A 25,458-nucleotide genomic window follows, 5' to 3' on the forward strand; every position below is an offset into this window, starting at 1 on the left:
GGGTTCGTGAAACATGCGTGCGTTGTCGGGACACGTATAAGCACTACATATCAGCTTACTGCTTCTGGTGTTGGTAATACCCACGTTGCCATTGGCAGCGTTACCCAACCGTAAACAACTGGTTATATAACGCATATGCGGCTCTTCAACATATATGTGTGCGTTAAAAATTTATACAAATCTTTAGCATCATTTTGTAGAGTGTCGCTCCGTAAAAGAAAAGTATGCCACAGTCAGCTTCCCGCCGCATGCTTCGCATAACATCGACTCCCACGGTACGTGGGATCTGCCAAATTTTTCTACAGCGACATTGAAAATAAGTTTCCTTTATAAAATGCGCTCGCTCCTTCCTTTTTTTTTTGCCTGCGATTTTAGGGTGTGTCGACCTACAATTGAGTCGACTTACAGTCGTGTAAATACGGCACGTACGATGCATGAACCACTGGCTGCCTTGCGCTTCGTGTATCGCGATTGAAGGAGTGAGATAGAAGAAATACAAAGGCCAGGGAAGTTGACGAGAACTGAAAATCTGCGACAAACGATACCACGACAATGAACGCGTGCGCTTATAACGATCTTGTGCCGTCACATTGGTTTCAAACACTGTCGAACATTGAGCAATCACAGCGTTCTTCCATTGCAATGCTTAGGTATACCGCCAGAAAAAGGAGCAACAAAACGTGAACATACTCCTCGTTTGGCGCAGGCATCCGTCCGGCAGAGATGCAGCGCTGCACGATGCGTCCTTGCGCCCTGGACCAAAACCGGGGCGAGTCCGAAGAGGACGAAGAGGCCGACGAAGAAGGGGACGGCGCTGATGGCGTCGGCATCGAGACCAAACCGGAAGCGCCATACTCGTGGCGCTCAGCGGGGTACACGCCCTGCTCTGCCTCCTGTCTGGGAGGTGAGCGTATACACGGTGTTCTCTTCCCATCGAAGCTTTCATCTGGCTAATAATAATTGTTGAGGTTTTACGTCCGGAAACTACGATATCATTATGAGAGACGGCGTAGTGGAGGGCTCCGGAAACCTCGACCACCTGGGGTTCTTTAACGTGCGCTTACATCTAAGCACACCGACCTCCAGCATTTCGCCTTCATCGAAATGCGGCCGCCGCGGTCGGTATTCAATCCCGCTACCTTCAGGTTAGCGGTCAAGCATCATAACCACTAGACCACCGTGGTAGGTTAATCTGAGGACGACGAGGATTTCATGTGTACAGGAAGATCTAGGGCCTTCCTTAGACATGTCTGCAATAGATCCCCGCGGTCGTCCTAAAGTGGTGGTTTAATATTGCCGCAAGGTTAGACATTGTTTATGGTGTTAATCTCTTGGAACTAATGTTACTCATCCAATGCCAATCCCTTGACATTAACGTTGTCGGATTAACGTTACCGCTCGAGATAAATAATAATAAAAGAAATCTCCGCACGAAGCTGGGAAAGATTTTCAACGTGAAAGGAGTTATATTAGAAACGCTCTTCGTGTTAACGCATGAATCTGTGTGAGTCTAACTTCCAAGCGTGTTATATTTAACATCGATGACTACAGTTAGCTGAAGCAGGCAATTATTTTTCTGTGAACCAGATGCTGGTGTAAAACGAAGTGAGCTTTTATAGTGCTTTTTTGTGTAGTCTATGCTGAGGTAGAGGTAGGACGAAACATAAAACGTGTATAACTGCCGCGAAGACTACAGTTTCTTGGTGGCATACGTTGCCAGCTTGAATAAAATGAGTCGAACTACTCTGTATCATACGAATGACCGCGATAATGTGCATAAATTCGATTCCGATGCTGTTCCATTTCATGTTACGTGCGCGGATTGAGAGGCGCTCAATCACATGAATGATAGATGACAAGGTACGAATGGTAGATCGTGAATAGTAGATCAAAAGATATGAACGGTAGATCGTGAATGGTAGATCACAAGATGTGAATGGTAGATTGTGAATGATAGATCACAAGATATGAATGGTATATCGTGAATGGTAGATCACTAGATATGAATGGTAGATCGTGAATGGTAGTACACAAGATATGAGTGGTAGATCGTAAATGGTAGATCACAAGATATGAATGGTATATCGTGAATGGTAGATCACAAGATATGAATGGTAGATCATGAATGGCAGATGACAAGATATGAATCTTAGATCGGTAACTGTAGATGACGGGATATAAAGGGTGGATCGTGAATGGCAGATGACGGATATATGAAGGGTGGATTGTGAAGATCGTGAATGGTAGATTACAGTATACGAATGGTAGATCGCGAACGATAGTTGAGAAGATAGGAATGGTAAATCACGAATGATAGATGAAAATATATGAATGAAACCAAGCAAAAAGAATATTTCTTCTAAGCTTATTTATTTACACCATGTTTTTAGTTGCACACTTTACGTAACTATTCGCGGTACCTTTTTTCATCTGAATCCATCGTTTATAAACTCACGTGCAGGTATATTGGCATATTTCGAACGTTGAGTAGATAATGCCTGCGAAATGTGTTTATTGTCTGGTCTGCACGGTTACCAGTTTCAACGTTTGTATCGACGCAGGCATTCGCGAGTCCTTGGTAGAATGCGTTCGCAACGCGGATGGCCAGCCGGTGAGCTACGTCTTGTGCGACATAAAAGAAAAACCTGAGACCATCACAGAGACGTGCAACAACATGCCGTGCCCTCCAAGGTATGTCACCCCTTTCCAACTTATCATCAGTATCCACAGCTCACTCACAGAGCTATTCCAGTACGTCAATAACGAGCCGCTGCCACCAAGCTATGAAATGAATGACTCACTACCACCTAGCTTGACTGCATTTCCTGATTTGTTTTGCTGGCGCAGCTTACTTCTTTACTTCACTAACTCCCGCGGACATTTACGCTAACTGGTTGCCATCTAGCTCGTTCCTAGCGCTCATAACTGGGTGAACAGATTTTAACCATCCGACAGCACTGAACGTACGCTAAGCGTCGGTATTTCTGTAGGCCGTTGCGCATTTCGTGGTGATGTTACCCCAGTCTTACCTTCAGAAAACTGTGAGCACTTGCTCGTTTGGTGTGGTAACAATAGTAGTCTAGCCTTCGCAGTAGCCATTCAGTAGTTTTGAATACCTCGCATCCTTCCGCATTATGGTTGTTAGGTATACCAATGTGCCATTCGATAGTGCCATTCAGGAGACAGGTGACTTTCACCATTGAGTGGCACTTGCTGCCGATATTGCACCAATCTGGACTTTGTGAGTTGTGGAAAGAGCAACGAGGTGCCAGTACAGGGCCCAGACAAGAAAATATTTGTCGCTATTTCTTCCTTTGACTCAAGCAATACAAAGTGCTCTAGCGCCTGCATTTGCTACGACGCCGTGGGGGGCTCGCACAGCAAGAAGGACGAAGGAAAAAAACACGCATCTCCACAAAGTGAATCATGACGAGTGGGCGAAGCTCTGGGTATCGTATGGGTGAGTAACCGTACGTTACCCGAGCGTTGCCCCATATAATGCAAATTGAGTGACATAAAGCGACATAAAGTGATATAAAGTGACATATAGGGTCGACGACAAGGCTAGGTCCTGAGGTCCATAATGTCTGTGTTGAAATCGCCAACTAGTATAAAGGGTTTGTGCTTGTAGGTGTTTTATGTCGTTCTGTCACAATTATTATTGATGTTCGTCTATTGTAAACCTTTTTTTATTCACATGCACACATATATATTTCGACTATAGCAACGGTTTTCTGTATACCGTGACACCGGACAGTGAGAGTCGACGACAAAGCTAGGTCGTAAGGTCCATAATGTGGGCGTTGAGGTCGCCGACTAGTGTAAAGGGTTTGTGCTTGCAGGTGTTTTATATTGTTTGGTCACAATTATGATTGATATTAGTCTATTATTAAACCGATTGTTAAAACCACGCATCTTCACGAAGTGAATCATGACAAGTGGTCGAGTAAGTCAGTAAGCACGGACACCGACATACGGATGGACGGACGTGCCGCGGCCTTAAGGTGCTTCGCCCCTAGTAGAGAGGCAGCGGGGCGTAGGCTCCAGCTATGAGCTCTGCAGCTTAAGTGCCGGTCATCTTTTCCTTTACGCTGTACAGTGGTGACACGGACGCGATTCAAGCACACAGCCTTTTGATAAATTGCATTAACACGCAGCTAAAACAGTCACCTTCGAATGTACAGCGACCGCATTAGATAACGCGACGCGTTCTCGGTTCGCGGCAGGTGGAACATGTCCGACTTCACGCCTTGCACCAAGCCCTGCGGCGGCGGTTCGCAGTGGCGCAGCGTGCAGTGTGTGCACGAAGTCACCAGAGGCGTGGGGAACACACTCGTCGTCCACGACAGCCACTGCCCGGATCCCAGGCCTCTGGAACGACGAATGTGCAACCTGGTCGACTGCGTGGCTCGATGGAAGCCGGACAAGTGGACCAAGGTATTGCGCCTCATGGGCCGCAGAGTATATATCAATAGCCCGCGAATACTGCAGTTGTAGTAGATCCCATGATTGCCCTTGTAATGACCTAAAAAAAAAAGGTGTGGGTAGCTTGCATTAGTGGTGCAAGGCTGGACAGCGGAGCTTGTGGCCGACCTAGATTATTAGCAAGGTGCTAATTACCATGATCCTAATTAACACGTTCTTAATTGCAAGGGCCTCTCTCTCTCTGTTCCTGCCTGTTTATTTCTTCTTTGTCTATTCCTTTCTGTCTCTTCCTCTCTCTGTTTCTTTCCTTTCTATTCCGTTTATCTGTTCTATGCATCTCTCTTGTTTTGGCTAAACCACACTGGCAAACGGCAGTCAGAGGCGCTATCAAGCGGCTCCATCGCAGTGTCAGACGGCGATTGCACAGCGAAGGCGAATAGCTGCGCGCGTGCCGGCGCCACTACGTCTACCTCGGCTACGACGTCACTTCTCTGGAAAGCGCAGACCGGCGGCAGCAAGTCGCGCTCGGCAGCGGCGGAGTGCGCGGGAGGTGCCGGCTCCGATGCGCCAGATGTGTGACATCACTGATCCTCGCGCATACGCAGCACGGCTCTTGAGGAGCCACGCGAAACTGGCACCCCTAGGCCAGTGTAGCTAACGCTACAAAAACGAGACGAACCTGGCAAACTTTGAATGTTTCCGCGGCGCTACTTCGGAACTCATTATTGTGCCATCCCAAGGTAGTATCTCGTTTTTACATGTTCATGTCAAACCTCTTTTAAGCTTTAGCACTCAATGTAATTTCAGCATAACCGTTCTACGATAACTGATTAGAGTTATTAAAGCATTTTTTGGTGCTTGCTTGTGACTAACATAATGTCGTGTCGTTTGTATTTGCGAATAGCTGCTCTTAATCGACGTATTGTACTTAACTCTAACGGGAGGTGACTTGCGCGTCTTGTTGACTCTGATACCTCCCCGAGTATGTTTGCATAATACGGGTTCGCGACATTGTCATGCGCAATATACTGAAACTGGTAATTGATGTGCCGTCGTGTCTGTTTCCTCTCTTCTGCGTTTTGTTCTCAGTTTTCCTTCAGGTTCAGCATACCGGGAGTTACTTGTAGTTCTCATCGAAGTGTAGAAGCGATGACCTAGGCGGAAAAGTATAATGGCCGAAAAACCAACTTGCCGCCAGCAATCTACGACTTCAGCATAAAGCGTTCGTTACATTAACGATCTCAATACCCTTTAGCTCATCAACTATACACTATCCGAATGATTTTATTGACTCCATCGCTCCTGTTCTCTCAGGGCTGAGTACACTCGCGAGCGTTATTTTAATGGATTGCTTTATTTTACGTCACAGCAGTTTGTCTGGCCTTTCGACCATGTGTCCTAAGTTGCATCCATGCCAGCTGTTTCTTTTTTTTCGTTCCGCACATGTTGATCCCTTAATAAACAAATTTAATATATCTAATAGAGCAAACAACGATCTCTGCCATTTCACTTGCGCTTTAATCCCACGCAAAATTTAATGTCACGCACTGTTTATTATGCTTTTAAGTTTCAATCAAACGCAACATTTGTATTCTGCGCCCTCTCGCGACTTCTCGATCCACTTTCCTTCAGTCCTTATGGTTTTGTGTTCAATGATGCTTGTTTGACCCTTCAGGAATATTCTCAAGAGTCATTATTCCCTGTGTATGCTTGTCAGTAATAGCCGCTGCTTGGAGCGCTCGGAGTGCAGTGGTTGTACGTAAGCAACATTTTCGGTTATTCAGAACTCAGTGCGTGAATCGATGACTTACTTTCTCGCAATAAGGCTAAGTGCTGAGTGAGTTGGTACATGGCAAGCAAAGATTAAAAAAAAAACAAAGAAAACCCCCCAGCGAACTAGGTTAGACGCATACAGGAGGAACAGGAAATGCGCGGAACGATGACGGATCAGCGTCGTCCTCTACACTCCTTGTTTCTTGTGTATTCGTCGAGTTCGCAGATTTTCATGTTTTTTCGCCATGAGTACCGCCAGTATGCTTGATAAGTCCCCAACCCTCTCAAGTCCCCAACCAAGTCCCCAGCAAGTCCCCAATCCTTCCCCTCTCCTACCATTCAAAAGTATCTGCAGCTGGGACCTCACTCTCTCTTTTTACCCATTCACTCCCCTCCCACATCTAGGGTAACAAACTGGGCAAAGTATAGCTAACATATCTGCCATTGTTTCAATTTCTATGTCTCTGTCTGTATGAGAATAACTGTTGCGAACATTCGGGCGCAGTGTTCCAAGAGCTGCGACGGCGGAGTCAAGACTCGCAAGATTCGCTGCCAGAGGGAGCTGGCGTACGGCAGCGTGGCCGAACTGCCGCCTTCCAAGTGCGCATCGAGGCGCAAGCCCCGTGCCGTCAAACCCTGCAACTCCAAACCCTGTCGAGGAGTCAAAGGTTCCGTGCAGGGCGGACCCGAAAGAAAAGTGAGCGTTCCGGCATGAAGATGCGCCGGTGTGGCTGGCTGCTGCACACTGTTTCCTCTGTGTTGAAAGTGCATATGAAGGATGTATCGCACATTTCTCTGCTTGTTAAAGATAATGCGTTTTATAGCGAATCGCTCCCACTTTTTTGTATAGGGTATGTTTCTAGCTTTTGGCGGAGACCGATCCTTGAAGTCTGATTTGAGCTAAAAAATATTCGCCGATATCGCATAAGTAAGTTTGGCAGAACTACCGCTCGGTACCAGTGGTGTCACGGTGTGGTATGTATTACTGCACAGTATTCGTACCGGTGTTACCGTATATAAGCCGTCCTTGGGCGGCAACTGTAGGGTGTGAAAGAGGGCGAGGGGAATGAATGAGGTGAGAAAAGGGCTCTACTGGTGGCACGACGGTGCATTAGTACCGCACGGTTGTGGTATTGTTGGCAAGCGAAGCCTTCTCGTATTCTTCCCTCGTGAAAGCTAGCGTTTTAGCGTTTTTAGACGCTAGCTTTCACAACACTTGGTAGGATGCTGGGCCTTTGGTAAAGACGATGCTGCCAGTTTGGGAGACTGCGAACCTCGTAACAAACTTTATGGTTTCATATACCACGTTCTCAGCTCCCAATTAGCGCAAAACACATTGCCTTTCATTGTGTTATCCTTGAACCACTGTACATTCTGTACTTTTCTTTTGTTACATTGTAATGGGCTCATTCTTCGTGACAGGTATCCCTGACTGCCGAAGGAGCAGCGTCCGTGTATCGGGGAACGACGCTCAAGATGCGTTGTCCAGGTGTCGTCGTCAATGCTTCCACCGACGTCAGGCAAGTAGTACCAAATGCCCTATATCTGTAGAGACGAGTTTTTAGCGAACTTGCTGTTCAGATGTTATGCATTGAGTTTCACGAGTGCTTTGAGAACGGTAGCCTATAAGTGTTCATTACAATTTTTTTTTCTAATCCGCATTCATAATATATAAATTTGTCCATGAACTGCACCGTACTCGCGTTAGGTTTCAGCACGACTAGCACGACTGTTTTGAACGAATGCTATATATTTCCTGCGCCTTAAAACAAACCGCGCGAGGAATAACTTGCCCCCCTCCCCTCTCCCCCACTTTTTTTTTTTGCCCTTTGTTGTGTGACTTCCATAGCCGAGTGAAGTGGCTGAAGGACGGCGCGCCCGTGAAGGCATCCTCGCGTCGCATCGCCGTCTCAAGAAAGGGGGCGCTGCGGATCCGCAAGATGGACTTCGATGACTCGGGCGTCTACGTCTGCTCGACGGGGACCTCCACGGGACAGCTCATACTCTCCGTCAAGCCGCTCGCCTCGGAATCTCCGGCCAAAGGTACGTAGGTGGCGGGTTTTAACGGGCGCACGCTCAAATAGCTTTTCAACGTTGAATAGCGCACATTGGAGGGACTGACTAGTATTCATGCAGCGCTGGCTTCTAGAGCTTTTTCAAAAAATTAGGCAGTTTTAGAATAGCGTATGCACAGCTCTGCGTTAGCGTTTGTCGCCTCTACGCATGCGTCATACGCTATCCTCTTGGGTACACACGTTAAGTGATGAAAATAACGTATCGTGCCCAACTAACGCAATTTCTGCGTACCCTACTCTAAAACTGCCTGCTATCCTTTCATACGCAATCTTCATTGTAAATTCTTGCAAGCAGCATGTTCACTGTTGGCTCGTTTACGTCCCATAACAACCCTGGTCGTTGTTGCTTACTCATATGCCTGCAATACAAGGAAAATGCTATGGCGGTTACCGCAACTGCATACGTATTTATAAGCGTGATAACAAGAAAAGTTAATCGGCATTGAAGCATTTCTTTTCCGACCCACGCCTTCTTTTTTTGAAACACGATAAATGACAGCTTCTCGCAGCATGCACTCCGTGTTCAACAGCCAAATTGGTCATAAACGCGCATAAATTCAAGAAGTGAAGAAAAGCATCCATAACGCTTATATGTGCACAGTTTTACGTTTAAGTGTTCTTTTAGCGCAACTGTACGCGTGAAGTGGTTATGAATGCACCCTTACGATATAATGTCGCCTCCAAATAGTGATAACATAATGATAATATAATAAAACCTCCAAATATAATGAAACCTTCTCTCCACTTTGACATATAAACGAAGCTGCTTTGCGCGCGCAGAAGGGCAAAAGGTAGTTACGCCAGACATGTGTACTGGTTGCTTGAGTTCACTCGCAGATTTACTGACCGTGATAAACTAATGTGCATTGCAGTGTAGATACCGACGAGCTATAAGTAAAAAATACGTATACGCGGTTAACAGCTGCGGTGCGAGAGCAATCGAGCGGGAAATGAACAGTAGGTGATAGTGGAAGTCAGCGCATCCCATCGATGAATTCATAATGCAGTTAGTGCTTAGCAAAAATTATTTTTTTTATTCGCCCTATAATGTCTAATCTTCACATCAAGAAAAATTACAATTCTTCTGCACATTTATTATTGCCCTACAGAGGGTATATATGTAGGATAAAAACAATGAAAGAGTTTTCTTTGTGGCGATTTCAATATTACACAAATAATTACTTAGCAATTCGTATGCTGATGTATCTAGAAAGCAAAAAACTCTTTCCAGCTTATCAAACGAGGATACATTACAGGCAAGGGTTATGTTTCGCATGCGTAAATTTGAATTTATAGGTATCAAGATAGCCGTAGCATATATGTTGCATCGGGCATTGCTGGGTAAAAGTGCAGTTCACAAAACAGTAGTAGCGTCGCCTTTCGCTATCACAGAGTATGAATGCTGATGATAGTTCTTCTGTCAATGTAGGCGTCGCCCGTGTGGCAGCCTTGCATGTGTCGTCTCGATATTATATATGTCTATTTGCTTTCTATTTCTATAGGTGTGGATCAAGAGACATTCAGTACAAAAGACCTGCGAGGAATTGGCGTAAAACGCCCCAAAGGTGTTGACTTGCCTGCCTACATTAATGGTGTCGACGACGCCAAGAACAAGAAGGGATCCAAGGTATTTTCTTTAATGCTGTGATGCGTGCAATATCGCTTGTGCAATGTACTCTTTGACACGTTTGATTCCGTGACTGACCGATCATTCCGTTTTGAAGAAGAAAAAAGCAATTTTTTGTATGGACAGATGTGACCACTTTTGGCTGCTATTTTGATACAACGGGCTTCATACAGCTTCTTAGCGCAGTTGCGAGCCGAGATGGCACCGTCTCGCAGGCACATCAACGCGACATGCGCACAAGGCAGTGATATCGCAGATTATAACACTCTACGATTTGGTTTGTCCACACGAGGCTTAAGGAAATGGTTGAAGTTCCCTCAGCCATGAGGGACAACACTTGTGTCAGGCCTGTCATGTTCTCTCAGAGCAATCGTAGAGTACCAAGAGAAAATAAAGATTTCCTTAGAAACTTGAACCAATTATTATATGCTGCGTTTGCCAGTGATGCAATATCATTTGCAAATGGCTCCCGGAAATGTAAATGACGGCACAGAATAAGAAATTAGCAAACTTCGCAGCTATCACAGACGCTCACTTACATGAGCTACTAGCCAACATTCTAAGACCTTACATCACCACCAGGGGCGTAGCCAAAATTTTTCTCAGGGGGGGGGGCACCTCCTTGATCTGAAGGGGGGTCGGGTAGGCAGATGTGATCGAATGTCATTTTGAGCTCTCTATGCCATGGCAAAATAAAATTTCGGGGGGTGGGGGGGGGCACGGTCCCAGTGCCGCCCCCCCTCCTTGCTACGCCACTGATCACCACAGCCTTTCTATTGCTCTCACTCGTGTCTAGGCCACAACAAGAGCTACTAACCACCGGCGATGCGCTGAGGCATTGTGTGCACTACTCAAGCCACACTTTTCAACTTTTGGTCAAGCTCGTGGGGATGCTTTGAATCCTCAGATAAGCTTTGTTCATCGCATGGCGCTCGCGTGTCTTGTAAGCCTGCTTCCCCATAAGACACAGGCCAAGTCGAGATGGCGCTAGCCTTCCTGCATCGGCGCAACGTGACGGCGACGATGCGTGGGGTCGTGGGTCATGGCTAGGAGGAACGCCTCTCTCTCTCTGATCTTGGAGCGGGTTGCGCACGGTCGACACTAGCGCGCACGGAAGGGGAGCTCCGCCGGGACGATCCCACGGACTCTTACCCTATCCCCCGAATACGCATATATTCTCGAGACGTGACCTGCGAGCGACATAGACTTGAGTTTCTGTCAGGGGCGAGCTTTCCTCGCTCATTATACAGGCGTGGTGAGTCGAACATTGTGTATACCGCAGTGAGTTACACTGGCATGCTATTGATTCTATTACTCGGATAGCGGGCTTACAATGTCATCATCATCATTATCATCATCATCACCACCATCAGCCTGACTACGCCTCCTGCAGGGCAAAGCTCTCCCATGTTCTGTCAATTAAGCTGGTCCTGTGCTTGCTGCGGGCACGTTATTCCCGCAAACTTCTTACTCTCATCTGTCCACCTAACTTTCTGTCTCCCCTTCGCGCGTTTGCCTTCTCTTGTGATCCACTCTGTTACTCTTAATGACCAGCGGTTATCATGTAAAGCATGATACAATGTAACAAGCTGCAACTGTAAATGTTGCAAAAAGGTGCAGCGGTTTACACTGGAAGAAGATGCAAGTAAATGCCCTTTTATTGGTTTGCACTACGGCGTACTGTGTCCTTTCCATGAGCGCGAGAGACCCCAGAAGATTCGTTTGCGAGAGCAATCGTACGGGATATTTAGTGTACGGACACCAGCACGATTTCTGGGGAGCGAAGAAACAACTTTCTTGGCTGAGCCGGTCTGCGTCATTGATTTGCAGGTCCGCGAGGGCCAGGCGATCCACGAGGTCAAAGGTACGCTCGAGGATCCCAACGGCTCGGTCGGGAGCAGGCGAGCTACCACGGCGGCCTCTACCATTCCTAGCATTCAGACGCTGCTTTCGGACTTCCACAAAAGACTTGGCGGAGGAAGCAGTAAGCAGCGCAAGTTGGCTTATCGAAGTTACCTTGCCCGACATAATCCTTGTCGTGTCATTGTGTATTCTAGTTTGGTGTCCTAGTGCTCTTACTAGGTACTCTTACATAAGTATTTAAGAACACTGTTAAACATCGCTAGTTGTTGTTTGCTTTTCACTATAATTAAATGTACAAAAATGTCTACGGAAACAAAGTGTGCTGATAATACAGTAGCCAAGAAAAAGAGCACCGAAGCGAAAAAATGGTGAGCTTTATTACGCGTAACTTCTCCTAGTGGCTATCGCCGTAAAAAGTTTTTGCACTTCTTTAGACATTACCTTGACTGCAAGCAGTTGATAATAATAATAATCTTTCTTGCGTATATTTCTTCCCTATACCGTCTTACGGCCCAAACTTTCAGGCAATGAATGACTAGCGCGTACTAGCACGGCAGATGAAAAAGTATCACGCGTGTAATGTTAAAGAAAGAAAATGCACGGCAGACACATGATGATAAATTTTACTGCGAACGCAATTATATGGACACTCTAATCACGTTTTCGCCGTCGCCGTCAACGCCACCGTGAGGTTTCGTATAAAGTCCAAGAGCTATAGCGTTGCCCTGTGCATCGTATGTTCTACTGGCGAGTGTATCTATGATGTAACCCCCTATAGCTCACCCAACCATGCGCATTAATTCTGTGAGAACCAGTGCATCTCGTTTGTAGACAAATGGTGAATATCGACTACGTGACTTGTAAATTGATTTGACATCGTCTCGCTTTCCACTACTTGAAACTTGCAGACCAAGTGAAGCCCGAAACCCTCGCATCTGAGGACGATGACGACGCCCTGATGCACAACAGCTACGTCCTCGGCCGAGGCAATGCGGACAGCTTGCTGTTCGAGTGGGAGACAACGCCTTGGTCCCTCTGCTCGCAGACTTGCGGAGGCGGCGGACTGCAGGTAAATTGTGAACGCGTATCGCCACGCTACCTCATCGTCATCGCACAAAGGTAGTGACCGTAACGAAAATATAGGAAGATTTGCACTTCGGGCATCCTTTTTATTGAAACACATAGCAGTTCGCTCAGTAAGCAAATTACAGAAAGGAAGACCTCAGTGTAAATTGCTACACAATTGCTGGGAAACACATCGTTGCTGTACAAGTCGCTTTTTTTTATTTTTAATTGTGTGCATCACAGTTTGCTATATAGTCGTCAAAGTGTACTTCCTGGAGGCCTGTGCTAGTCAAGGTGCTTCTCAGCTTTTCTCCCAGCCTGCCTCATATTCTCGATGAAAAATAAAGGAACTATTATTATTTTATACAGCAACGAGATCGACAGGCAATCGCCCTTAATACCTATTCTGATACTAGCAACCAATACCACCAGCTGCCACGGCAAGCTTGCTTTGACACATTAAACATATCTTAGCAGTGAAGCATGACAACTATGTTCATGGCGCATAGAGATAAAGAAGTACTGAATGTAACTTAATATTCGGCTACAGAAGCACTGAGGACAAGGGAAATTAATCTGCGTCGCTGATGGAAACATTTTTTTCGGTGTACAAAGGTGAACTATTTGTATAGAAATTAATGTCAAGAACGTTGGCGGTGTAGCCAGGACTGTCTGTTTTAACTAGATATTAAACCATATAAGGCAGATGTTTAGGGAAAGATGGAGGCTTGAAGAGATGAAAAATATCGGAAGAGGGGGTATCGCTAGCGCCAACGTTTCGACAAGTGGTATCGTCTTATTCAAGAGAGCCACTTCAAGGCAGGATTGCCTGTCGAGTCGCCCCCTGTACCTCAACTAGGTATTAAGGTGGTCAACATAAGCCAGTCAAGATATATGAGCAAGAAAATATAGGCCTGCGGCAGTCGTCTTCCTTAGCACCTTGTCCATTGTGTTAAAACATTGTAACAAAACGTTGTTACGCTTAGGCTAGCAACGTCGAGGCGGAATTTCACAATGAGGTCTGTTGTGAATACCTTTACTCCATGTATCCTTTTTCTAGCTTTATTATGACTTACAACAGCAATTGTTAGATTTTTACGTGCCAAAACCACGATATGATTATGAGGCTCGCCGTAGTGGAGGACTTAGGAAGTTTTGACCACCTGTGGTTCTTTTACACGCGCTGACACTGCACGGTGCACGGGCCTCCACCATTTCGCCTCCATCGAACTGCGACCGCCGCGGATGGGATCGCACCGGCGACTTTCGGGTCAGCGGCCGAGCACTGTAACCACTGTACTACCGCGGCAGACAATATTATGATTTCTGTTGTTGTTGTTGTTGTTGTTGTTGTTGTTGTTGTTGTTGTTGTTGTTGTGTGAGTAAAAAAGGGATGCACAGGTCATGGCATGAAGCAAATGATAGTGTATGTTAACTGGTTCATACGTTCCGCCACAGGTGCGTGTGGCCCAATGCATGGTTCGTCTGCACAACGTATCAAAGACCGTGGACAATACGCTCTGCGTGGATGCCGGAATGGATGCGCCACTGATAATTCAGAGCTGCGGAACAGACAGCTGTCCACGCTGGGTGGCAGGTCCCTGGACGGAGGTTAGTGTTTTGCGACATAATATAGGTACCGCTACTACCCATTGAATGTCTTTAACGCCCGAAGAGGCATTGGGATTTTTTTTAACCAAACACGACGTACATCCTGAAACCTCGTTCGAGCAAGAGTTACAGTTCAGTGACCGCATTAAATTAGGACCAACGCAGACAAAACTTTCTAGCGTGGGACATTACGCGACTTGATTTAAACAAGTGTTGAAAATTACGCTTTTTTCTTAGTCAATATTTTAAGACGAAAGCCTTAGATGCCTCATCAAACACGAAAAGTGACCGTCGGCGGCGTCGGTGTCAACGCGAACTGACTGCAAGAAATCATCAGAATGTGATGACGTCGTCATGACGCCATAGATCGCCAGAATTTGCTTTGTTACCGGAATTCATTACTAAAGTACAGAGATAATATTTTCTTTTGCGTGCAGTGCACAAAAGGACACTGCCTGGGCCTCAGCCGTGCAGTTCAAGAGCGGCCGGTGAACTGTCGACTGGCCAACGACACCATCGTGGAGGACGAACACTGTGATCTCACAATTAGGCCTCAGGATCAGCAAGAGTGCTTCAGCGAACTCTGCAGAGGCGTCTGGAAGGTCGGCGAGTGGTCCGAGGTAAACGATTCTCGCCGTGACCTCGATGCTTCAATGAGCAACAGAGCGCAAACGAGGGATATTTCAGGTTACGGTCAACGTTTCTGATAAGGGGACTTTCGACCAACTTCGTCGGTACATCAGTGTCATGTCTGTCGTTATTTCACCATCGCGTGTCTAGCGCTGTTTGCTCCCGTCTTAAGTGGTCTAGATGCTTGTTATAGCCTGAGACACCTTGTTATACCGGTGTTCGTGCATCAATGACAATAATAATCTTTCTCTCAACACACGTCCATTTTCTGATCCCAAGGTTTAAGGCGATCACTCTCGCCGTCGTAAATCCGATTGGTTAACGCTCAAGTATATGAAGAGGCACTGATAGACACCGTTCGTGTCATCCGAGGGTGGCATAGATGACAAAAACCATCGACCTTAATACTTAGTTAAAGAAATGGGAAGTATAACCACAGAGGCTGCATAATAAGGAATTCTTATGCTGCGTGTTCAACTGGTCTCTCAGAACGGCTCTGACTGGAACGTCTTGCGTGTGTGTGCATGTGTGCGTTTTTTTTTCGTTTTCATTTTATCTCACTCTCTCTCTGTCCTCTTTCCGACCCCTATATCCCCACCCCTGTGCAGGGTAACAAACCGGTCACTTGCGCCAGGTTAACCTCCCTGCGGTTCCTTTTCATCTATTTCTCTCTCTCTCTCTTATGCTGCGTGTGTCGCAGGATATATTGTCGCTAGTTTGAACAGAATCTCAGCTGTGACGTATATATAGGCGCTTCTGGTGGTCATGACTAGCGGCCTTATTATTTCCTTCGAGGTGATAGCGGAAAAAAAAAGAAGAAGAGACGCTTACAGCCCTTGAAGTGAAATAATTACTGGAAGCTAATTTAAAGGAAGATATTAGCGTTAACATCCGGAAGCCGAGCTGTGGGTTATGAAAGACAGCAGTAGGCCTAATATAAAATATTGAACAGATCCAGTTCAATACTTACAATGTGAAATTCTCTAACGTACTCTACACGCGACATACGCTTAAGCTATCTTTTCTTTAATGAGCTTGCATCGAAATAAGCTATCGCGGCTCAAATGAATGTCGACAAAGACAAGACAACACGTTGTAGCCTTCCTTTATCGCAAAGGGCTGCTTTGCCTTTCTTCAGCCATACGCACCTAGTGTAATCGATTTGGTATTCCAAGGGGAGAAATTCGGCCTTGTTGGTAAGACATTAGGAAAAATTTTGCAGCGCAAAATAACACAAGGACGAGAAGGGAGGACACAACACGCTCTGTTGAAAGTTAGCGCACGTGTTGTGTCCTCCCTTCTCGTCCTTGTGTTATTTTGCGCTGCAAAACATGTTTGGATTTAACTAGCGCCTGTGTTGTGTCCCCTCCTCTGTCCTCGTTCAGTTTGCGCTGTGCAAACGTGTCGATATTGAATCACCAACTAGCCCAAGCTATACCGTTCTATCTTCCTTCATTGGCCTTACTGTCATCTTCTTTTCCCAGTGCACAGCGACTTGCGGAGAGAGTGGCTTTCGAACGCGTATCCTGCGCTGCGTGTGGTACGGCACGGACAAGCCCGCCGGAGACTCGTGTCGCAATCACGACCGACCAGAAGTGCTCCAAGGCTGCGAGGCTCCACCGTGCGACGCAGCCAGTGAGTGAGGCCTATCACTTCACCGGTTGAGCCACCGTACCATGTTTAGTCAGTTGCATAAAAGGAAAAAAGAAAAACGGACATTCTGAAGCAGTTACCTTTAAAAGGATACGTAAAAGAAATGCTGCCTTACTTCACGCCACTGATGAAGCATTTCTTTAGACTGGTGTTGTCATTCTTTTCGCGGTAATACGATGAATATCAAAAAATAAAAATTACAAAGCTTTTCTTTTTCTTTCGTATTTCGCGCAGTATTATAACCTCCAGGTATGGCTTTTTTAGGCTGGAGTGACACAGTAACGACTGTCATCGCTGCAGGGAATGCAGCTCGACTGGCGGTGATCTACAAGGCGCAGCTAGCTGAGCAGTATATGTCTGGAGGCAGCGAATATCATTTGGTAGCGCAAACGCACGTTGCCATATATGTTTCCCAAACTCTAAACACACATAGGCTAGAGTGCTCTCGTGAATTTGTCGCCTTGTTTTTTTTTCTTCGTCCGTGCATTGATTTGGTGTTTCACATGATGGAATGCTTGGATACATCAGGGGTCTCTGTGAGCGTTCGAAAACTGAGCCATGTATATTTTGAGCCGCCAATGCCTCTCGCATTAGTAAGTCTCCAACGCTCCCATTCTTTCCAGAGTGTGCTCGTGATCGTGTACCACTGACCTCTGACTTAACCGTTCTTCCTGTTTTTCTCCCGCCTTCTCTCCCGCCGCCCCCTTTTCCAAGCAGGGCAAAATTGCGAAGACCACTCGCGCAACTGCCAAATGATCCGCCAGTTCCGCATGTGTCACATGAAGAACTACCACGACCTCTGTTGCGCCACCTGCGAGCGCAGCTAGAAGCTTATTCTTCTGCCGGTTCCCACCTCTGGACGACTGCCGCGCTTCGATGGCTGCCCGGCTCCGCCAGCACCCTGACCCAGTCGAAGAAGCAGTTGTCCAAAACGTCGCCGCCAGACACCGCTTGGTCAACCACCGTGATCGACCATAGCGGCAACGTCTTCGTCGCGTTTGCGTTTTTGTTCTTCGAGCTGATTACCGAAAAATGATGACGTCAGATGAGATGTTGCGTACGTGTGGCGATGTTTCGTGGAAAAGCCTCCCCCAGTGTGTGTTCCTTGCGAGAAGTTGTGTAGGATGTGGCGCAGTCAATGTACAGGTTTCAGAATGCGCTGCAACCAGCGGTACCAGAGAGTGATGACATGCGCAGTGCTGACTGTAGCGCGGGGGCTTTGTTTTAATGGCCGGCGCGCGCGGATGACATGGCGATGACGCAATGCCCGAAATGGCGTTTGAGACAGCTGGGCCGTCACTCCCATCTATCCACCCGCCGCCGCCTCCCTGCGAATAAGCTGAAGGAGCGATTCTACGGCACAGTGTGCCACTTTTGCTGCACCGTGCTGTAGACAGTCACACATTTCGCACCGAATAAGTGTAACGTCCTTCACCGTGTAGCAATGTTATAGTCACAAGCTGAAAAAAAAAAAACAGTCGAAAACGAGAAACCAAAAGCTTTTCAAGTACTTGTTAGGGCCAGAACGTTGACGCACTCGGATAATTCGGCTGTAGTGGAGCTTAGGAGAGCGTCAGACCGTTTTGGATTAATTAGGTGCCTAAGCTGTCTCTTACTCTTATAACTGAACATCTTGCAGACGTTGGGATCAAAATGCTTTTCGTTTCGGCAAGGTGGTTTCGGTTTTGTTTTCAATCGGTGGCCCATACAAATTGCTACGCGCAAACGCTAAGATGACATGAACCAGCTAGACGTGATTGCCAGGTTCACAGAACCGCGTAAGAAGAACCAAATCAGCCGAACTTTCGTCAATCGACAGTGCACTTCCAATGCTCGCCAAAGGTCAAAATTAGCACCGCTTCCTGGCGATGTCTGTAAGTTGAAGGGATTGGCAGGGCAAGCAGATATGGTTACAAACGAGAATAAAAAAAGGATCCAAAAACTCATACCTTAAGTGACGCTTGGCCTTGCTTTGTGGTGCATGTTTATATTTTGTCACGAAATAATAATGTGGCGCAGGCATCGCCATTAAGAAAGGTATTCGCAAAGTTTTTCTTTTCAGTTTTCCTTGACTAGTGCTTTCGGTAAAGATGTTAGTTATTTAACCGTTGAAACTTGTCCAAAATCTCGAGATAGCGAAATGACGAAATAGAGAAGAGCTATTCTATCTGGCTGTTGCGCGTAACACCACGTCTATGGCCACCGTCCGGAACAGCACGGTGCGTAATGTTCCTTCCTTTCTTTAAACCTGAAGTCACAGTGCAATGCCAAGTTCATTTTTTTTTCTTTGTGTCCTCAAAATTTTAGCCTCTCTTTGTTGCGTAGACGGCCAGAAAGAAAGACAGCCATGCCCACCTCGTGAGATGACCTGCTGCAATTACTTCAGAATGAAGCAAAATCTGAAACTTGGTTACTGGTGCTGTACTTCGTATCGCTGAGTTCACCCTGATGATATGTAATGCTTTCACCTTTCTGTTCTAACGTTTATAAGTATCACGAGTATACCACGCTAAGTCCACGTCGCTGTATTATGCATGGCATGAAAAAAAAAAAAAGAGCTACGCTGTCGCCTACAAAACCTTTCAATCGGGCGGTAACTGTTTTCGCCTCTCGATAGAATTTGTCAGTGCTGCGTATGTTTGTGCCATCGGCAAACATGTATTGTATTTTATGTACGAAGCCATGCTGTATTATACAACCTACGTGAAAAAAAAAGTTATATATTTTTGTTTATATAAATACACTGCCATAACATTCCCTGGACTAGAGCGCATTCAATTCACTTCAATGAAACTATATTCCGAACAAAACTGACGAGAGGCTAACATTCCGATTACTGGTTATTGCCCTCGGTTTTCATTGTTTGCAAGTGTTCATTGTACAGGTGAAAATTTTAAGTCATAATGACATTTTTTTTACGTGTTCATGATGGGCGCCTAGCTTAATAGCGTTATAGCGTGCAAGCACTGGCCTGTTTTCCCGCGCGAATGTTAGATCGTAAGTGCTTTGTCAAACATGCAACACAGCACTTTGAAATGTCGTCACTTCTGAGTGAACTATATTTCATTAATGCTAGCGTGTTCAAACTAAACATGGTGAAAAGCGAGGGCACGGCTTAGTTCACACCGATAACAAACTCTACATTGCAATAATACCTTGTTTTGTTCTGTATAAAGTGATTTTATGATGAGTTTTATGTGTTCTCGAATAGCGCTTCTCATATATTGTACTATAGTGTAGCGCCACTTTAAAAGAAAATCATTACTCCTGTTCGCAAAACTATAGTGTTTAATATTCCATACTTGTATGTTTGTTGAATGTTGCGTCCGTTTAGGGCGACAGTACTCCTCGAAAACGGGTTTACACGACGCGAGGACATTTCGAGTTTTCGTGTTCGCTACTGTGCATTTTATTTTTTAAATGTCATGCATCTGTTTTAATCATTTTGATATTCTTTCTGTATTCTGTTTCGATCTCGTCATTGTCTGTTTCCTTAGTACACACCGAAAAGGTGATACTCTCGCCCACATAAATGCATTATTTTATTTCACATTGAAAAAAAGTATGTGAAGTGCGTTTAAGTCAATCTAATTATGGCATTAAAATTGAACCTAACATTGCTGAAACCTTTTACTTGCCCCCTCACTCATATTATTCAATTGACTTGTAATATTTCTTTATATTTAATGTACTCCCAGTGAACAGTGAATTTTCTCATTGAAATGTCGCCCATACATATATATTTTTTTTGCACCGCAGTTAGCCTATTTCGCCATTAAATGCGTCAATTATTCCAACTGGCAGTCCCTTAAGCAGATTTTAAACGTTTTGTTTTATGAGCGCATGTGTAGACGGTTGTTTTCCCTGCAAGTCATCAGGTTTTTGAGGGTCACGTGTGCGGCTCGCACTTCAATAACTGAAAACGGCGATATGCGCGTTGACTGGCTACGAAGTATTTATCTGCGTTGAGCGAATTTCTCGGACTCTGAATTACGCGGTCAATGTAAAACTGCGCAAATAGTTGCAGCACTGATGCTCTGACACGGTTATTTTGCCCGAACCTACGTTCTCCGTACCCTGCTAACTCGTGTTTCCATGTAACAAATAATTCGTCGTCAAATTGCTCTATTTTTGCTTTGTTCCTGGGCCACACGGGCCTGTAACGCTCTTAGAGAAGTGTGGACGCAAAAAATGTGCTCATTCTGCGAGAACACCCCTATGATGGCGAACGGTCTGTCGGCTCGTGGAATTTCATCTCCCGCTTAAAGCGTACATTTACTGAGAACAAATCTGTGTGGTGCCTATCTGCGTGCGCCTGTTGTGCGTTCATGTTGTCGCGTGTCCCTCTATATATATAGATAACTTTAGGTCGCTATAGATTAGGGTGCCTCACAAGGTTGTGTCAATTTCTTCTGAATGCGAGCTTCGTGAACATTAAAAGTTGGCACTCGTGTAAGGTGAAGTAGAATTTCATGTGTTTGCACAAATGCTATAACCCAAAAACCTGCGTCACATTGTAATTCCACTTGTCCGTATATTTTTGTTCACTGGGGTTGCCTGTGATGTTCACTGTGAAAACGATGAAGCTCAGGGCACAAATATTGTCCCGCACACTGGTTTGTTCCGTACAAAGACTACCACTCAAAAAGAACCACGACGTGCTGCGTGGCGTGGCTATTAAGACGGAACGGCGAAGCCATCTTAGCGGAACAATGAAAGGTGCTTCGAGTGATGAATTGCGGTTTGTCATTGGCTAACGTTTATTTTAAACCCGAACTCGGCTACAACTGCTTCTGCCTTTTTATTCCGTTGAATGCCACCAACCTTTCGCGCGTTGCGTATGTAGCATATCATTCCTGCATTTGTTTCCGAAGATGAGCGATATCTTTAATTCAACGGGACTTGTTGCTGAGCTAGTTGGTTCATAACTTGAGGAAAAACTGTAACGACGCAAAGAAGACGGGGACGAAGCGAAGACACGAACAGACAGACACGGGCGCCAACTTCCAACTGTTTATTATCAGAAACCGCGCCGATTTATATACGCTTTTTATATACTCTTTAATTCCTTCCCTGTAAAACATTCCGCGCTTAACACGCTTTTTCAAGAACTACGGCATGGTAATATAACGTTGCTGAATATGAACATACATTCCATTTTTCGCGTCGCTTCAATTTGCGATGACTAAACGTATACGGTCGCCAAGCCTTCGGTCATGTTACGTGAGAACGCACTGAACGACGAGCTCTGTTCTCGTGTTCGCTCTAAAATGGAAATTAATTGAGAGTAGGGCTTTTGTTTTACCCCATGACTGCACTTGCGCACTGTGAAGCTATTCACGTAATGACCGCGCTGGCTGGATCCATTTTTTCGGGGCGAAATTAGACAAGTATTTCGCTAATTGTGTTTCATTATGGAAAACAAAACGAACAAGAATGTTTGGGTAGACGGGCGTGCGTGGTGTAGAGAAAGCAACTTAGGCGCTCTCGAACACTTGTAACTTCGCAAATCCGAAAGAACAGCAAAAGTGCGTCTGTTAAAGTATGAAGCGTGACAAAATGTGCGTCCGATAAAGTGCATGATCACTGTGACATCGCCTTCAACAACAGAAGCAAATATGTTTTGTTAGTAAACTGAGAGTAATACTGACCAGTATCCGCTTCTCGTTGTTCTGTAAGGCTGTTGTAACTTCACTCGAATATGAGCAGTTATTCTTTTATCTTCAGATTCATTTCCGTGCCGCTGAGTCGCGGCACTTGCGTGAAGCGGAGAAAAGTTGTGGAAGAAGCAGCAACGAAGGTGTGCCAACATTTAGATGACTACCGTAAATGACGATCTTCGAAATTAAGCGATGAAAGCATGGCCTCCAGTCCCTAGGGAAACTTCGAAACTGGTTACATAACGTTTATTTGCCATAAGCAAAGAAAGTTTTTTTAGAAAACGCAGTAAGACAGCCAGAAAAACATTCCGTTTCGCGATTCACTGCGTAGCTGAATGCACCTGCCCATAAAGAGATAATTCTCACATCTTTTTTTATTCGACTATAGTTAACTGCGTATAGACGTGCAGGGTGCGGCTAGTTTGAGGTATCTGCGAAATGAGACAGGGTATACATATCATTTTCGCTTTTACGTGCAGTTACGTTAGCGCAAAGGTAATACGTGCGCCCACGACAACTTTCTCAAACTTGAGCTATGGTTTGTATCGACATTATTCATACATTGGTGCTCTTTGAAATACATACCAAAATTTTAGAAGGAGGGTCTGTCTGCAAAGGTGTAGACGCGACAATAATGCAGATTGTCCTTAAAACACAGCAACACATCAGCCGTTTGCCCTAAGTGTACTGAGGACAGTAAGCCTGAAGAAATGGATGTGGATAGCTTGTCCAGGATGCACTGTTAACATTTTTTTTAAATTTCCAGCGTGTGTGGAGCAACTGTAGATGTAGTAGCCAATGTTTATAGCTGCACGATAATTAGTTTTCTTTACTGCGTGGTAACTGCAGCTTACACAACAAACAGTATAGTCATCATGTTATTCAACGCGTTGTGACTGCTGGTTGTCTTAAATGTTACTCATTCAGCGGAAATTTGGGCGAAAAGGAACGAATGAAATCGCTGGTTGTTTGAATGCTTTGAAGGCCTGACTGTTTACGCATCGTAAATGATGTACCCTTGTTTGTTAGCACGGGACGTCGCTTACACTCCGAAGAGCAGCGGCGAAGTAGCCCTTTTTTTATGCGATATATGTAAGAGTGAGCGTTTTTGCAGCCGTTCGCCCACAATATTAACGTGTCTCTCAAAGCTATACCGATAGCACACGCGCATGCATGTGTCTGCGTCGCGGCACATTGCAGAAGGTTACACGCACGATTCAGAAGTATATAGCGCATGAAGAACGAAGTGTGAGTGGTCTTCATTCACGCATTTCTCGCTTATGTGTCCATGTTTTGGGAAGGTTGTTCCTAACGAACTAACTGTATAATTACATTACATTCGCTTAGCAAATTAAGCAACGAGCCAACGATCAGACAGTGCTCGTATTGGCACAACCCCTGCTAAGAAGTGGAGTGCGCTGCCGTGGGGAATGCGAAATAAAGGTGCACGGCATTATTAACATTTGCGCATGAGTAACACAAGCAAACGGACATATGGTATGAGTGTGTTGTATTGCTTTCGATAAAATTAAACTATAAATGTTCGCAGCTTGTATCTCTCATCTGTCGTCAAAGGGGGAAGTCTTATTGTTCGTGTAACTTGTACATAAACAAACAAAACAAGTAAAAAAATGTATGTACATTTCACAGATGAACACTAAAACACTGATTTATCTTTGTATATCCAGAAGCACACAAATTATAGGAACAATAAACTGGAACAAATTGGTCTCATATTGAACACTATCACGAAGCGGAAAAATATTTCGTGAATGTAAACGCAAAGTTGACCATTTTCCCACGTTGGCTTTGCGTTCGATCTAAACCGGCCACTCTTTCCGTACCGCTTAGAGCTAGGAGGAAATACGCGCAAAGGGGATCCCTGAATGTTTTCGCATACGCTCATAACAGTGCAATTTGTTTTTTATCTATACATTCATTCTTTAAGCACGAAGAGTCGCAACATGTGTTTTCGGGAAAGTGTTCATTTCATATATAGTTTTTTCTTCCTTTGCTGTATATAGAAAACGCAGCAGATAGAACATTAAGTACAAGAAAGTGGCGGTGAAAAGGACAGCGTACAGCACAAGGACGCAAGACAAGCTCTGTTCTATCAGCCTTTGTTTTGTTTTATATTCCATTCCTAGCGTGCTCTGAGGACCTACTATATTTCTGTTGCAACCTCTGTGTCGGATCTATTAAGTTTGACTGACTGTTTATATTGTCATTTATACCCCCATTGTCAAATTATTCGCGAGGTATATCTTCTCGGATTTGTCAGAAAGTATTACCGAATACTTTGTTTTTTGTTCATCATGCTTTTGTTTTTTTTCACAAGGCACTGTCCGTAAATTTTCTGTGCTGCTACTTTTGTACTTGCTGGAGTACCACTGTTGTAGGTTGTGTTTAGTGGCATAAGCTCTCTCCTCGATCACTATCACTTCTTCCAGCTGCCACGCATTAGTAAAGCTCGAACGAAAGCGAAGCCCGACTGCGCGCTTTTGACTTGTCAATATCACGCTGCTTAGCAGAATGAACTGTTTTCACTACAGAGAAATATCGTATCACTGTCAATGTGTAGCAGCTGTCACGCCGTCAGCTGCGCAGTGCTCTGTAACATAAAACTCACGCGTGTGTTCACTTGAAAAGCATACGAACAGGCGCCTGTTGAAAAGGCGTCGCAGAGAGCTATTTCCCTGAGGTGTGTATGAAAGTTCACTACAAGAGCAATAAGTTACTTTTTTTGGGTGTGTGTGTATGTGTGACATGTTATTTATGATCTCGTAGTGCCAATAAATTATGACCTAGAGAAACTGAGCTGTCTTTCTTCTTACAGGAGTGGACGTAAAACTGTAGTACGTGGACAGAAATACGCAGATACCCGTATTTACGGAGTAACGTAGAAAGTAGAGGTGTTATACACTTCATTCCTATGCTATCCTCCGCAGTTACGTGGCAACCCATACAAGAACATATAACATGAGCTGCTAAATTTTCAGCTATACGCACAGCCGAGACGTCAAGATTAGTGCAAGACGAACTTTCTCTGCCGCTATTCTCTGACCGTGGCCTTCTC

General features: G+C 45.3%; 1 protein-coding gene across 1 annotated transcript in view; it reads left to right on the top strand.

The window, feature by feature from the left end:
• The window catches only part of LOC119387578 (ADAMTS-like protein 1), a 251,341-nt gene extending 233,440 nt beyond the window's left edge, over positions 1-17,901 (top strand). The window contains exons 11-23 of the mRNA XM_049413560.1: positions 707-904; positions 2,562-2,691; positions 4,227-4,437; positions 6,704-6,895; positions 7,621-7,718; positions 8,045-8,241; positions 9,776-9,900; positions 11,731-11,884; positions 12,672-12,832; positions 14,287-14,439; positions 14,877-15,059; positions 16,554-16,704; positions 17,440-17,901. Of these exons, the coding sequence (XP_049269517.1) occupies positions 707-904; positions 2,562-2,691; positions 4,227-4,437; positions 6,704-6,895; positions 7,621-7,718; positions 8,045-8,241; positions 9,776-9,900; positions 11,731-11,884; positions 12,672-12,832; positions 14,287-14,439; positions 14,877-15,059; positions 16,554-16,704; positions 17,440-17,549 (2,063 nt within the window). The 3' untranslated portion in view covers positions 17,550-17,901. The remainder of the gene's footprint in view (positions 1-706; positions 905-2,561; positions 2,692-4,226; positions 4,438-6,703; positions 6,896-7,620; positions 7,719-8,044; positions 8,242-9,775; positions 9,901-11,730; positions 11,885-12,671; positions 12,833-14,286; positions 14,440-14,876; positions 15,060-16,553; positions 16,705-17,439) is intronic.
• The last annotated feature ends 7,557 nt before the right edge of the window (positions 17,902-25,458 follow it).

This window comes from Rhipicephalus sanguineus, chromosome 3, assembly GCF_013339695.2.
Source record: "Rhipicephalus sanguineus isolate Rsan-2018 chromosome 3, BIME_Rsan_1.4, whole genome shotgun sequence".
Lineage (NCBI taxonomy): Eukaryota > Metazoa > Arthropoda > Arachnida > Ixodida > Ixodidae > Rhipicephalus > Rhipicephalus sanguineus.